The sequence below is a fragment of the Thunnus albacares genome, chromosome 23 (genome assembly GCF_914725855.1).
Source record: "Thunnus albacares chromosome 23, fThuAlb1.1, whole genome shotgun sequence".
Classification (NCBI taxonomy): Eukaryota; Metazoa; Chordata; class Actinopteri; order Scombriformes; family Scombridae; genus Thunnus; species Thunnus albacares.
This window is the reverse complement of record NC_058128.1, coordinates 25,972,819-25,988,486: the sequence shown is the minus strand read 5'-3', so window position 1 is coordinate 25,988,486 and position 15,668 is coordinate 25,972,819. Positions and strand designations below refer to the sequence as shown.

The 15,668-nt window shown below is 40.3% G+C and overlaps 1 protein-coding gene across 1 annotated transcript in view; it reads left to right on the top strand.

Annotated features, from left to right (window-relative positions):
* The window catches only part of dera (deoxyribose-phosphate aldolase (putative)), a 21,532-nt gene extending 14,091 nt beyond the window's left edge, over positions 1-7,441 (top strand). Inside the window, exons 5-9 of the mRNA XM_044344076.1 lie at positions 311-445; positions 1,796-1,924; positions 3,928-4,040; positions 6,651-6,800; positions 6,902-7,441. Coding sequence (XP_044200011.1) covers positions 311-445; positions 1,796-1,924; positions 3,928-4,040; positions 6,651-6,800; positions 6,902-6,958 — 584 coding nt within the window. The 3' untranslated portion in view covers positions 6,959-7,441. The remainder of the gene's footprint in view (positions 1-310; positions 446-1,795; positions 1,925-3,927; positions 4,041-6,650; positions 6,801-6,901) is intronic.
* Positions 7,442-15,668: the final 8,227 nt, after the last annotated feature.

Below are 15,668 nucleotides of genomic sequence, written 5' to 3'. Positions count from 1 at the left end.
CTCCTGCCATGGTTTGGTAGATTCCAGCTGTGTGTCACATCTCTTTTATACGTCACTGGTGCCAAAAAGACCGCAAATCCACAAAGGATACACCTGTGCATCCTTAATCATAGCTCCTCCAGCAAGCCTCTTACCTCAAGATGCATTTTAGGAATGGAGACATTCTTAAACGTGGTGCACTGAGATCCACTTCTGGGTCACAGGCAGTTAGACAGAGAGAAGATGAGAAGGCACAAAATAGTGAAATGAGAATAGCCCTGTGTCTAGGGTGCCTGTAGAAAATGATAATGTGTGTTTCCTCCTCTTCCAGTGGCCACTGGATTCCCAGCAGGCCAGACACCACTAGAGACCCGGCTGCAGGAAGTCCGCATGGCTGTGGCTGACGGAGCCACTGAGATTGACATCGTCATCAATAGGATGCTCGCTCTCACAGGACAGTGGGAAGGTAGGCTGAGGGCACACAATGAAGAGACAGAAGAAGTCATTTTAGCACAGGTTACTCTGACTGTGGCCTGCATATCCACAGGAAACATCTGCTTTGAGTTATAAACTTCAGTTTTTTAAAATCTTTGTCAAGAGCAAGGAAGTGTTTTTTTATTGTTACTTTTATTTTAAATTTATTTCTATCTGTGTTTTTGTGTTGGAATTTCTGTCATTTTGTGTGAATAGCTTAACATTACAGAGGAACATGAAAACTCAAGGTCAACTTACATTTTTTTAATCTTTTTTTTTTGTCTGGAGCTTTTGTCTGCATCACAGTATCAACACAATCAGCAGATGGAGTTGTTATGGACCTGTAGATGTTCAAACTTCATTATGTTAAGCATGTTTAGGACTTGCCTGGTGGGGTGGCTGTGGGTCATCCACTACTTGGTGGTTTGATCCTCGGCTCCTCCAGTACACATGTCGAAGTGTCTTTGGGCAAGATACTGAAGCCCAAATTTCGCCCTAAGCCTGTGCCATTGGTGTATGTGTATGTGTATGGGTGAAAGTTGGCATGTAATGGTTGGAAGATTAGAAAGTCACTATGTAAATGCAGTCCATTTAGTCCATTTGCCAACATTGGTTAAAAGTTTCAGTTCATTCTCAAACTTGGAAACAGCAGTTGCTAAAACAATATCCACTCAAGGTCCATCAACTTGCTTGCTTATATTTTCTTCATCAGCAGATGAAGTAAATATAAGAAGGTAGACCTTGAGAGGAGATTGTTTTGTCACCATTTTAGATCAGAAACTAAAAGTATTCTAGTTTTAAAAGTGAATAATTTTCACGAGAACAAAACTCACACTTAACATTAAAGCAATTTCTTCTACTTACTAAAATGTCAGTGCACTGCTGAAATGATAATTCTGATTTAGTAATAAAATTAGTTAGTTACAATATTGATGAAAAACAGTACAAATTATTATTTTGTCATCACAGTGTAGCTCTAGTCCACACTTAAGAATGAATCCTAATCAGATCTTGAAAAGGTTCTTGTGCATTTTTCAACTTATTGCAATTGAACTGTTTTTCTTTTAAGTATGTGTATTAAAAGATTTTTAAAAGGTCTTTTACACATTCTGTAACCCTGATGAAGGCCCAGTGCAGAAAGGCATTGGTAAAATAAAGAAGATTCTTAGTGTTCCGTTACTTTGTTACTCAAGCACTGGTGAAATAGCGACGGCATACTCCCCCTCCATGTATTAAGAGTTTAGGAATTATAGTAGGTTTGATCCTGTCTTTTTGATTTTGGTCATTTATTTTGATCATGGCTAAAGATACTCTAGTAAATGTTGCCTGTGTCTCTCTACAGCCATGTATGATGAGATCTGTCAGTTTCGGAAGGCCTGTGGTGATGCCCACATGAAGACCATCTTGGCTATTGGAGAACTGGGCACCTTCACCAACATCTATAAGGCCAGCCTGGTTGCCATGATGGCTGGTCAGTCTCAAAACAACTCAACAACCTGTTCGGAAATGTTGCCATTCCTGTCAAGTGAACATTTTGGCAAATAGGCTTTTTCACTCTGTCGTAGAGTGAGAAGCAGCTTGTTATCAGTCTGTCTGTATGTCCACACATGTCATTTTGTGCAAAAATGCATTTAAAAGTTCATCTGAAGTTTATATGAGGCTTCAGCAGTCTGAGTAACCATATTAAGTGTGATGGTAGTATAGTAACAAACAGAGGGACTTTTTGGCACTAAAAAGACTGTAACTTTGAAAAATATCTACTTGATTTTACTAATTTGGATTAGCTTCAGATAAACTTACATTTTCGTATAGAAGGAAGACTGTGGATTTTGGCCCCCACCACTTACATTCTAAGTTCATTATGAAGGGATCTTCTGGTGGCCAGTATGAACTTTAGGAATGATTACAGCAAGAAAAACCTGTTTCAATGTTCATTTGGGAACCTAACTGTTGTTTTAAGATAGAGATAGAAATAGAAATAGTGAACCTGTCCTTTAATAAAATGAGATACTTAGATTGTGTAGTGGACACATTTCCTTGTTCTCAGCTGATGGAGAATGTTTCTGTCAGTAAATATGAGTTTTGAAGTAAATATGAGTTTGTTTAGAGGCTGATGGAACTATGGCGAATTAAAATCTTACAGACACACTTCTGTTAAACTGTAATGAGTCTCATGATATCAGTAGCTGAGATTGCTGGTTACAGGACAACTCAAGCAGCTCACCATGTTTAATCATCTCCTCCCTTTAAGTCTTGTTGCTGTTGACTGCACATCACTGTTAAACCAGAGGCTGCAGTCTTGAAGAAGCCACCATACATATGTTTCAGCTATTAAGTGGACATTGATTGACATTGGTCTGATTTTCATGTGGTACTAAAGAGGTTTTAAAAAGTCTGATGTTAAAGTCAGTGAAAAGCTGTGTAATTCTTGTTGGCATCCGGCTTGTGGCGCTGCTGCTTAAATTTTCTTTTGCCTTTTGAAAATGCAAATCTGATGAGTGGAGCTCTTTTGCTCTCATGCACGCACGCACACACATACACACACACACACACACACACACACACACACAGTCTGCTTAACTAGCCATCACATAATAAGCCGATTACAGAACCAAATTGTCAGGGGCTCTGATAGAGATCATTATTAAAATGCATTGCTTTTGTCGCCACACTCGCTCCTTAATCTCCCCTTGTTCCTATGAATTGCGTATGAGATTCCTGAAATTGAATGATAATTTCACCTATTAATCTCTGATGCAGGCTATTTTACTCTGCTGTTCCCTGCCAGTATCCCTCTGCCCAAGCAAATGAATAGAGCTTCATTACCGCCACCCACATTTAATAACCGTTATCCATTATCTGGTAATTAAGACTCCCCATAACGAATCTTAAGGATTATGCCAGTTTGAGGAAGAGGGCAGAAAGGCTGGAAAAAAAGACCTGACTGGAAAAATACATAGAACATGTCTTTAATGAACTGGAAAATGTTCATCTTGTTCTGTTCAGTAATGAACAGTCATTATACACCAAGGAGACAGGGGGGCTGATTTTTAAATTTTTTTTTCTTGCCTTCAGTCCGCAGTTTGTGGGTAATCTATTAAGAGCGTCATTTCATCTTCTATTTTTATCAGGAAAGCTGGTAAAACATAATTGCCTGAGACGGAAGAAAGGAAAAATGAAGGATGTTATTGATGAGCGTGCAGCTGCCCTCTGTTAGCCATCAGCAGCAGCATATGTTCTTGTCTGGCCAGGCCAGACTGTCAGAATAATGCCCCGTCCATCCACTGTCTGCACCCTCACACCAACACTGTCTGACTCTGCTTTCCTACTAGCTGCTCACCTTATGTTGAATCTTCCTGTAAAGTTTTGAATGTGGAGCAGCTGAATAGAAAGTGTACTGACAGACTGTACTACACGGCCCTCAATATATGTCAGTGTGTTGAAGACTTGGTGTCACCTGCTTAAACCCAACAGGTTCCGACTTCATAAAGACGTCCACTGGAAAGGAGACCATCAACGCTACTTACCCCGTCGCCATAGTGATGGTGAGGGCCATCCGTGACTACTTCCTGTGTACAGGCCACAAGGTACAGTACTTACTCCTGCCTTTCTGTAGGATGTAGGATTTCCCTAGTGAACGAGAAGAGATAATGAGCCACACACTGTAGATCAGCTTTATAGAGTCTTCTCTTTAAGCTGAAGAGCACAACATTTTAACTACTCAATTTCAGTAACCAGGTGCACCAATACCTGTGGAGAGCAAGACCAAAAATCAACACAAACTAACAAATAAGCAATTGCAGTGTTTTCTTCCAATTTATAAAGCCCTGCTCACTCAATATTCACATACTTTGTTCTATATACGCTTAAAAGTGTAATGCAAACTTCCACAGTTAGCCATACGTAGATGTGGGCTAATCTGTATAACCATATATGTCCTAATAAAAATAAAGTCTGGTTTTCATTTATCTATCTCTTTTTTTTTTATATCATTATTAGGGTTAGGGTTAGTGATAATAATAAGTCACAACTAAACACACTGTAGATTAGAGCTTGTAAACAGTGCCATGCTGATATACATATTTATCATGGCAAAGAGTGGATTAAAAATGTGTTTTGTGGGCAGAGATAGAATGACAAGAGAAGTGTGTCCTTCATCACACAAGATAGACTGAAACATTTGACTGATACTTCATTCCAGGCATCAGTGTTACTACCACCACACATCATACACTGTTTTAGCAGACAGTGTCATTTCTACATCTCAGTAATTACAGATGTAATATTGTATATCAAGTCACTTTGCCCAGGAAAATGGTACTATTTTAATATCATTACTTGCCTTACATGGACTCCCTCTTTTGTGCCCTGGTTTAAACATGAATGTCAATCATCACTTACCTTGTGAGGCAGCTGGATTCACAAGGTCACATGAGAATCCATCTGTAAGGCTCTAAGTTATGCGCTTATGTTGCAAATCCTGTTGCCTCGCAAGGTAAGACGGTGATAGACGAATGGTTCATCCAATCACCTGCCAAATATGGTGATTGGATGATGGTTCGTCAGGTTAAATCATCACCAAATTTCTCTGAAATTGAATTCACGATCCTGTAATGTGTGTGCACTGTTGCTCACATAACTACATAACAACTCACATAACTAACTGCATTTTAGCACCAACTCTATGTTGACAGTTTGAAGCCTGTTGGGCTATAATTGATATTTTTTTGAGAATGTAAACTTTGAGTGTGATGCTTAATATCCTGGAAAGAATAATGCTAAAATTAAATTGTCACTTGGAGTTCTGGCTGGACTATATTTACAACACAGGTAGGTGTAAATCCTCCATGTAGGTATATATGTAGGTAATGTTGCTGAAACCATATTGTATTTGTTACAGCTTTTATCGTAAGTTTTCCTCTGACATAAATGATTGTATAGCCTAAACTGTTTAAAGTTAGAAAAGCCACATTTTCAGGGAAAGTGTGACAGTGTTTGAACTTGATGCAGACAAAAATTACTCAGGAAGACAAAAACATTTTTATTCATAACTCATTAATTGTACATCCCACATTCAGGTACTTCAGGTACTTCGTATCCTCCCATTCCCCATATCAAGTTGCATCTTCTGATATAAGCCACGCCCATCTCCTCCTGTCAAATTTTCCAACAAAATTTACTTTTGCATACTTATTTCATGATAAAGTTAGTGTTAAGAGATTCCCTGAAACCTGCTTGTCAGTATTTACCTCAAACATTTTGTTTTACTTTTTTTGCTCACAAGAAACATAGCATTAACTGTGGGCTTGTTTCCACCCATCCATTTTTGAAAAAAAAAAACCCAGTGTATCTCACCAAGCTCCAAATTGCGTATGATTTAACAGGCACATCCATCAAATTTGATATAAATCCAACAATAGAAGCCACTGCAACATGTATTTTGAAAATATCTCATCAATACATTCTGTATTTCAAATTTCACCATATTTGCTATACACATCCACTATGTGCATGTCAAATTTGATGCAAATTGGCCAAATAATGGCACAAAAATAAGAGATCTTAAAAAAGTCATACAGTTTGCACAGGACAGGTTCTGCTCAGGCTCTTCAGAGTCTGCAACATATGTAACCCTTCACATTCTATTGCAGGTTTGAGCCTCAGCTCAATTGAGCAAAAAAGTTTAGACAAGTTAGCTTTGCTGCACAATACATGGTGATATTATACCTCAGGGATGCAAATTGCTGTATGTGGTGAAACAGGATTACCTCATTAGCATTTGAATTTTCACTTTTCAAGTGAAAAACTATTACTGGATGAAACAGCAGATACTAAAAATAAAACACTTCAATCATTTTGCGTTTATATCTATATTCTTCATAAAACTTTAACTGTATATATTTCAGAGTCTAACATTTTTTCACATTTGTTTTGTTTAACAAATACATGTAATATTACTGTATTCATCATGTTTACATGAATTGCTGAAAAAGGCAGAATTTCTGCCGCAAAATTATTTTTTTATTTCCATTTTAGTTTTTTTGGGGGGGGTTGACAGGCATTTTGGCCTAAATGACATTATTTCTGTCTGTGTAGCAGTTAAACAATTACACCAATGAAACCCTCAAAGTTTCAAGTGCAATCTTGCTTTAAGTGAAGAGTGTGTGTCCTGTTAACAGAGGTGTGTGTTCCCTCAGGTGGGCTTTAAGCCAGCAGGGGGGATCCGAACGGCCCAAGAATCTCTGGTATGGCTCACTCTGATCAAAGAGGAGCTGGGCAACGACTGGCTCTGCCCTCACCTGTTCCGCCTGGGAGCCAGCAGCCTGTTGGCTGACATCGAGAGGCAGGTGGGGACTCAGTGCACACACACATATGTATATTTTATTACTAGGACATATGTACGTAATTGAGTATAAATATGTTTTCGGATTTGTTCTTGTTTGTACAGATTTACCATCATGTGACTGGACAATATGCAGCCTATCATGAGCTGCCTATGGTGTGAAGCTCTTGAGATGCTGTTCAGAAGACCAATGAGAACCTCAAGCTCACCACACAAGCCTATTACTGCTCATCCAGGCAGCACACTGTCTACTGATATATTCTGTTAACCACACTAATGTTCAGTGCTTTTGCTGAAAGCTGGGACCACTGTCTGTGACATAGAAAACAGGTTTATACTGTTACTCTATATATTATATAGAGCTAATCTGATGTACTCATACAGACTTTGCACTTATGAAGAAATAAAAACAGGTGTTACAGATATAATAAACCAGTTATATTTGTCAGTCAGTGTGAAGGATGTGCTGAGTTGAAATGTGTTTTATGTGAAGCAGGAAAAACTAATGACTTTAGATAAATTAGAAAGAAGAAAACAGTATTTTTCAATTTTGTTTTGTCCTTCAGATCCTGAAAGCCTTAAACTTAAAGTCTGGCGCTTGCCGATCTTTTACAAAAATAAAAGATATTATATGAGAAATGTTAACTGACTCCTGTACATGTTATTCTCCTCACTTCAGCCCAGTGTTACAAACTTTAATACAGAAAGCAGAGAGAGAAAACCACTTACTGGTTAAAATATTGGAAAAAGAGAACGACATTTAATGTTGTGCCCTCAGCAGTACCTTATGCCCCATGTAGTGTGAGGAATGAAACAGTTATTCTGGCCTCTAAGCTTATGTTCTTTGTCCAAACTGTTCAGATACACCAGATACACCTACAGGTTTGTAGCTGTACCATCAACCCTGTATCCTACAAACTGTGTTCATATACATTCAATCTGCACAAAAGTAATACCGGCCAGATTACATTACACATTTATTAAAAAAATCAATTCATACAAGTTTACGGTTGAGGAAACATGATGGCCCCGATTAAGTTTGAAAAAACCTGTTAACGTAACAGGGATAAATTATGTTTCCTCTGAACTAATTTAAATTGAATTGCAGGGTACCATCAGTGCTGTTAATAAACAGCGTGATCAAATGCTCAGCCATTGTGGGACTGGTAATTGGGACTGGCAATTTCTTAGTCCTCATTTGACTGTTGTTTTCCTCTAAGGACAGACTGTCTCCCAACACTGGTCCCAGCTGTAACACCAAATTTGCCCCTTCATCTATAAAAATGATCATCGTTGCAAAAGCCAACACTGAACACACTGATGGCTAAAAGCCCATTTTCCACTTTTTGTAATAACTGACAGTTGTTCAGACACACTTTAATGACTAAAACAGCTAATATCAATTAATTTCTTAACAAAAAGAAACTATTAGTAGGTTAAGTGCTTTATATGAAATATGTGAAGTGAGATGCTTTTTATGTATTTGCATCCTTTATGTTGTCAGTTTGCTGTTTATTCCATGATATTAGTCCATTCAGTATTCGTAGATGGTATTTTGACAGCTGAACATACTGTACAGATGCTGTGTATGTGTGTTGTTTGAAATTCACATAGCTTGGTTCTGCCAAGTATAAGAACAAATGACAAAATCCCACACCTTGCTTGAAAAGGCACGAATGATTTATATTTTTCATATTCTTTCTCTGTCTTTCTTATTCTTTCTTGTATATAGCATTGATAAATGAGGAGCCTGGAAAGAAGGTAGCAGAGACAGATGTCCCAAGAGCCAAAGACCTTCCCATTGCATCCATGAAGCCTCTGGTTCACACTGCCTGTGTGATTCTGCAGATGCTTGTCATGTCTCCAACTTGTCCCAGCAATGTGTGCTGAATCTGTTATGGCGGCTTCCTTTTCTCTAAATTTCATTAGTGGGAAGCTCAGCCAACTGAAGAGCACTGGGGATTAATCGGGGGTTAAGTGAGTTTAAAAGATCTGATTGAACAGCTCGCAAATTTGAGGCTTCATTTGAAGACAGAAAACTTTCTTCTTCCTTTTTTTCTTTAATTAAGATATCACAGGCCTTGACCTTGACTAGAACAGAGGATAAATGAGTGAATTAATTGTGGAGGGAAGGGGGTGTGAGTTTTTGGGAGAAAATGTAGGATTTGATGGAAAACTCATGGGAAAGGGTTGGCTTCAGGACACTGGTGGAAGGGCTGGGAATGAGGCCATGTTAAGTTAGAATAGGTGGTTTGGCAAGGTCAGAAGCACTAGTAATAGAGGAATAACTTCAAAATCATGATTTAATCAACAGAATTTTCTTCTGCGGTAATGTGCTCAATGCAACTATGTTATCAACACACAAATATCCTAAAGGGAACTGGGTTCGTAGAAAAGGACATGATTGATAAAACAGCTGCTACGTTCATAGTACGTTCATGGTTTTGCCTTATATTCATCCATCCAACACTTGGGTCCAAAGCAACATATCTCTTTAATTACTGACCAGACTGCTGTCAAGTTGTAATGATTGATGATTTGTGTTAGAATGAAATAATCAGCTTTGCAACCAAGATACCACATAATCCAATTTACAAGATGAAGGTGCTTCCTGGGGAGTGCCCTCTGCTTTAAAGGATGATTATGATTTGTTTCAACTTTCAACTTATTTTTGTAATTTTTGAGCATAATGTCTATCAGTTAGTAAAATAAGTCAATCAATGCTTACAAGGAGTTAGACAAGTGTAGAAATGAGCCATAGAGACAATCAGACACATTGGAAACAAGCCCACAGTTAATTCAAATTATCCAAACCATTTTATTAGGAGGTGAGCAGACCTCAAAGTGAATAATCCCTCATTACACAAGACAACTGTGCATACAACTACAGTACATGGAAATACAGTGGGTCAAAGTTGAAGCAGGAAGTCTGTAAACTGTGATGGATGTTTATTAAACACAGTTTGGGTGACTTAACTGTTCATCTCTGTTTACTCTTCTAAATTTGTGGCTAAACTGAGTGTTTGTTTCCAACCTGTCTGATCGTCTGACTGCTTGTGTGTCTTGACCTGACTTCTTTTTAGTGATATAACCATGTGTAGTACCTGGTACAGAAAATACCCTTCTATGCCTGACTACGCCACCTCCCGCTAAGGGGCAGGAGGAACCCTTAAGCCCTTAGTATTTTCAGTGTCTTCCCTGAACAGGAACAATTTACAAAAGGTGTATTTTGTGCAAAGATAGATTGAATTTTATTACAAAAATAGAATTATATATATGTGTTACCCCCACCCTGACCAGGATTTAAACCCCCAACCTCCTGTGCCAAAGTCAGTAGTGTTAACCACTGAGCTATCCAGCTGCTATCATATCCAGTGTAGACCCTTAGGCAAGGTCCTTAATGCTGCTAGCCTTTCCAGGATAAACCGGAGAGTCATACTGGCTCTGACGTTGGTTCAACAAGATCTGCGTCAGGTGTTGGGGGACCAGGGCAACCTGATGAGAAATGGGCTACTGGAACAAGACAGTTGGAGTAGAGCAGAGAGTATGAATCTGTTGGAATGCTACTATAGAAGTAACCCCAGTGAGAGGAGCTACATGCAGAGGCTGTGGGATATATGGAAACAACTACTAGCCCAGTGTTCCAACATCCGCAAACGGAAACTGCTATCACAGCTAGAGACTGATGAGGTACAATGAACATGTTATGGCAAGGGGGAGCCAGGATGACAGGTCAGGGGGGAGATATCATCATCCCCACACTCTGAGATTGGGTACCAAGCCCTTACGACACAGATTCCCTTAACACAAGGGCCACTGACCTGAGATTGAAAATCATGACTAAGCTGGACACCCGGCACCCCCGTAGCTGATTACTAAGGCTAAGTACCCTCTGAAAGTCTGCTAGAGGATGTGAATGCAGCACTATGTACTATCCCTACAAGGACCATGACTGAAACCAATCAGCTGATATACATTACAGCAACAGTGATCCTAGAGATGCTTGGCTACTAGATGAACACCATAAGCCACAAAGAGCATTACCCCCCTTGTAGAAGGAGGCTGGAGGCCAAGATCAAGGCGACACAGAGAGAAGTTAGTCAACTCTCAGAGCTACAGAAAGGTGTGGGGACGAAAGGGATACCTAGGAAGTACAACAAACTGTCTATACCAGGGGCACTGGAGACTGCCAAGCAAAGGCTCACAGCTCTGGCTACCCATCTGTAGCGATACACAGGAGAAGCAGAAGCCAGGAAATAAATAGGATGTTCTCCACTGAAGAATCCAAAGTGTACTCTCAGTGGCAAGGACACGAGAGCAGATCCACCTACGGCTGAGACTGAACAATACTGGAAGAGTGTATGGGAGAAGGAGGCACCACATAACACCAGTGCTCAGTGGCCAGTGGATCTAAGAGCAGACCACAGCAATCTGCCAGAACAAGATCCAGTAACCATTACAATGACAGACATCCAAGTGTCAGGTATGAAGAGCCGGACAGCACCAGGCCCGGACATGACCCACACCTACTGGCTAAAGAAACTAACTGCACTCCATGAATACCTGACAGTACAAATGAACCAACTGCTGATGGATGGGACCCACCCAGAGTGACTAACCCAAGGGCAGACAGTCTTGACCATGAAGGACCCCCAAAAGGGCCATGGATTGGATTCCATTGGATTCCATCCAACTACCAGCCAATAACCTTCCTCTGTACAACATGGAGGCTCCTGTCAGGCATTGTAGTGGCTACGATGAATAAGCACATGGCCCAATACATGAGCAGGGCCCAGAAAGGAATTGGTAGTAATAACAGGGGAGCCAAGCACCAGCTACTGGTCAATAGAGCAGTCACCCAAGACTGCAAGACCAGGAAGACCAACCGCCTGGATTGATTACAAGAAAGCCTATGACTCAATGCCACACACTTGGATACTGGAATTCTTGGAAATGTCAACATCAACAGGACACTAAGAGCCTTCATCAAGAACTTAATGGGGCTGTGGAAAATGACTGTGGAGGCCAACTCAGAGCCAATTGCACAAGTTACCATCAAGTGCGGCATATACCAAGGTGATGCACTATCCCCACTGCAGTTCTGCATAGGCCTGAACCCCCTCAGCCAGATCATCACAAAGAGTAACTCACTGATCCACATCACCAGGATCTACAGCAATGACATCGGAATGTCATTCAGACTAGACAAGTGTGGTCGGATGGTATCGAAGAGAGGGGAGATGATCAGAACCGAGGGGGTTGAACTACCAGAGGGCAGCATTGCAGATGCTCAGGACAGCTACAAATACCTTGTGATCCCACAGGCAGGTCGCAAGGAAGTCAGCCACAGCCAAATATCTACAGAGTAAGGCAGGTCCTGAAAAGTCGGCTGAATGGGAAGAGCAAGATATAAGCCATCAACACGTACACCCTACCAGTCATCAGATACCTCGCTGGTATAATAAGCTGGCCAAAGGAGGAGATAGAGGCCACTGATATCAAGACAAGGAAGCTCCTCACAATGTATGGAGGGTTTCAATCTAAGTCCAGAACCCTGAGACTGTACACTAAGTGGAACGAGGAAGGCTGAGGACTGGTGAACGTCAGAGCCACTGTCCAGGACAAAACAGCCAAGATCCATAGTGTACAGGAACATCTGCACTGAGTATGGGCTGGAAGTCCCAAGGTCAGAATGAAAGACACCTCCTAAGGTGGTTGAGAATGACCAAGCTAAGATCCTGTGGGACTTCCAGATCCAGACTGACAAAGTGGTAATGGCTAACCAATCATGACACTGTGTTGATTGACAAACAACAGAAGAAGGGGGAAGAGAAACACAGAGAAGCATGGTAACAACAATAATAACAATAACAATGGTAATAATAATGGAGATATGACAAGTAATAATAATAATAGCAATAATAGCTGGAGAGGGTGTCAAGGCAGGACACCCACAGGACCACCATCCCCAAGGCCAAGGCCCTCACTTCGGATCCTGGAGTTTCCTGTTAGAAGAGAAGGCACAAAAACTCCAGGGAAGAAGCCAAGTTAGTAGCATGCATTAATGGTACATGAGGAGGCGAAGAGAGGAGCGCAGTCTAGGCTTATAACAGCATAACTAAAGGCTGGTCCAAGTCAAACCTAGCTGGCCCTCACTATAAGCTTTATCAAAAAGGAAAGTATTAAGCCTACCCTTAAACGTAGAGAGGGTGTCTGCCCCCCAGACCAAATCTGGATGATGGTTTTATAGGGGAGGGGCCTGATAGCTGAAGGCTCTGCCTCCCATTTCACTTTTGGAGACTGTAGGAATCACAAGTAAGCCTGCATTCTGGAAACGCAGTGTTCTAGTGGGATAATAGGGTACTATGATTTCTTTAAGATATGATGGTGCCTGACCATTAAGGGCTTTGTAAGTGAGGAGAACGATATTGGATTCTATCCTGCATCTTACAGGAAGCCAATGCAGCGAAGCTAAAACAGGAGAAATATGATCTCTTTTTCTAGTTTTTGTCAGTATACATGCAGCTGTATTCTGGACCAGCTGGAGGGTCTTTAGAGACTTTTTGGGGCAGCCTGATAATAAGGAATTACAGTAATCCAGCCTAGAGGTAACAAATGCGTGGACAATATTTTCTGTACCTTTTTGAGAAAGGATGTGCCTGATTTTTGCAATATTACCTAAGTGAAAAAAGGCAGTCCTTGAGATTTGTTTTATGTGGGAGGTAAAGGACATACCTTGATCAAAGATAACTCCCAGATTCCTTACGGTGGAGCTGGTGGCCGGGGTAATGCAATCTAGAGTAGCTACAGTGCTGCTTGAAAGTTTGTGAACCCTTTAGAATTTTCTCCATTTCTGCATAAATATGACCTAAAATGTGATCAGATTTTTACACAAGTCCTAAAACTAGATAAAGGGAACCCAATTAAACAAATAAGGAAAAAAATATACTTATTCATTTATTTATTGAGGAAAATTATCCAATCTTACATATTTGTGTGAAGCAAAAGTATGTGAACCCTTGCTTTCAGTAACTGGTGTGACCCCTTTTGCAGCAATAACTTCAACCAAACATATCCGGTAACCGTGTCAACCCTGCATATCTGCTTGGCTTCTCGTGACAATGCTGCCAGAGTCAATATCGTGACAGTTGGTTTGCATGAGAGGGAGAATCCACCACAACGAGGTATGTGTAGCAAAGTCAGGGGGCTCTCTGCTGATACCAGTGAACTTTTATCACTTCCTGATTACCTGCTGGTCATGTGACTATATCATGTGACTATGCGTGTGCACCAATCACCTAGATTCCTACACATATTCCCATATCTTAGCTGTGAATACTATGTGAATACTATTGAGTACAACAATTACAAATGATTGAACCAAAGGCATTATTTACAAAAATAAATAAATAAGTATGACAAAAAATAATCTTGACTCAATGTTCACTGAATAGATTTTTTCAGAGTTTTTGGCTGCACCTCACAGTTTTTATCACACATTGTGACATTATACAAAGTTGCACATAAGTTCAAGCAGTCAGTTCACACAGCAAATACACCAACAACAGCTCCATTCATAAATCACTGCTACACCAATTACGATTTTTCTGTTTGTGAGGTGCAAAATTGTGATTATGTGGGTTTCATGGCAGTTTTTTCTTCCCTTTATATGGGTTTAGTCATGGATTATTTGTAGTTATTTGTAGATTTGCTTTGCAAACTTATCATCTTACATGTTAGGAGAGGGACTTAACTGAAATCCTAAAAATTAAAAAGACAAAATGACCTGTGTATGGAACTTCAGTCACATTATAAAAGAAGTATAAAAGATGTGTGAAGTATGGTTGAAAGCTCTAAAAAAGAACGTAAGTGTGCTTTGAGTTAAGATGAGTTTGTCCAAATACTATTTCAAAGGTCAAAAATGAGCTCTCAAAATCCAAGTTGAAATTAAAGCTGCAAGCAGCGTTGAACGCGCCCCTTTGCACACGTCGGGCTGTGGCGCAGTCGAAGGGCTTCTGTCACGGGCATGTAGATGTCTTCAGACCCGGGCTGTTTTCAGATAGTGCAAGAAAGAGATAAACATCACTTCCTTTGTCCACTATTTTGCCCGCTGTTGGGGCTGCTTTGCTGCAATTTTGCAGGGGGCGCTATTCAGACAGTTTGCATCGCTGATAAAATATTGTCATGTAGATGTGTTCAGGCTGGGACTCTTATCAAACATGTAAAGTTTGGTGCAGACTGGAGCATGTACAATAAAGTTATAGCAACTTCCTCAGTCATGATTAAACATCAAATCTCAACGGTGACAGAGATGAAAGCATGTCTTACAGCATGTCTTGATGTTGGTGTGACCAAGTAGGAAGAGCCAAGCTCAAGCAGGCTGTTTTTGTAAGCTTGCATGATGACACGTCATCAGGCAATCACGACGCCCAGTAATCGAGCCACCAGTAGCACCAATCACGTCAATAAAATGGTGTTTTCTGGGACTTTCTGGAAGATGACGAATCACAAAGCTTGTCTCCATGGCTCTGGGAATCAGCCTGATTGAATTCATGTCTGTCGTACGTTTAAATGTACAGTGTCACAAGTACTTGCTGGAGAAAGACGTGTAACTTTAGTTGTCTGCTATCTAACATTGCATGAAGGAGTTAACTATCATTTCCTGTGTCCACTATATGGTGCTAGAAAACACGCATTAAATAAACATCATGTCACTGTATATCAACTGTAGAGCACACCTTGAAAATTTCATGTGAATCAGATGATGTTTGACATATAAGGCTGACTTGCTCACCGCTGTGTCATTAAAATTGTGCACTTTTAACACTTAACCACTAACCCACATGACCTGGTCAAAGTTTGATTGAAATGT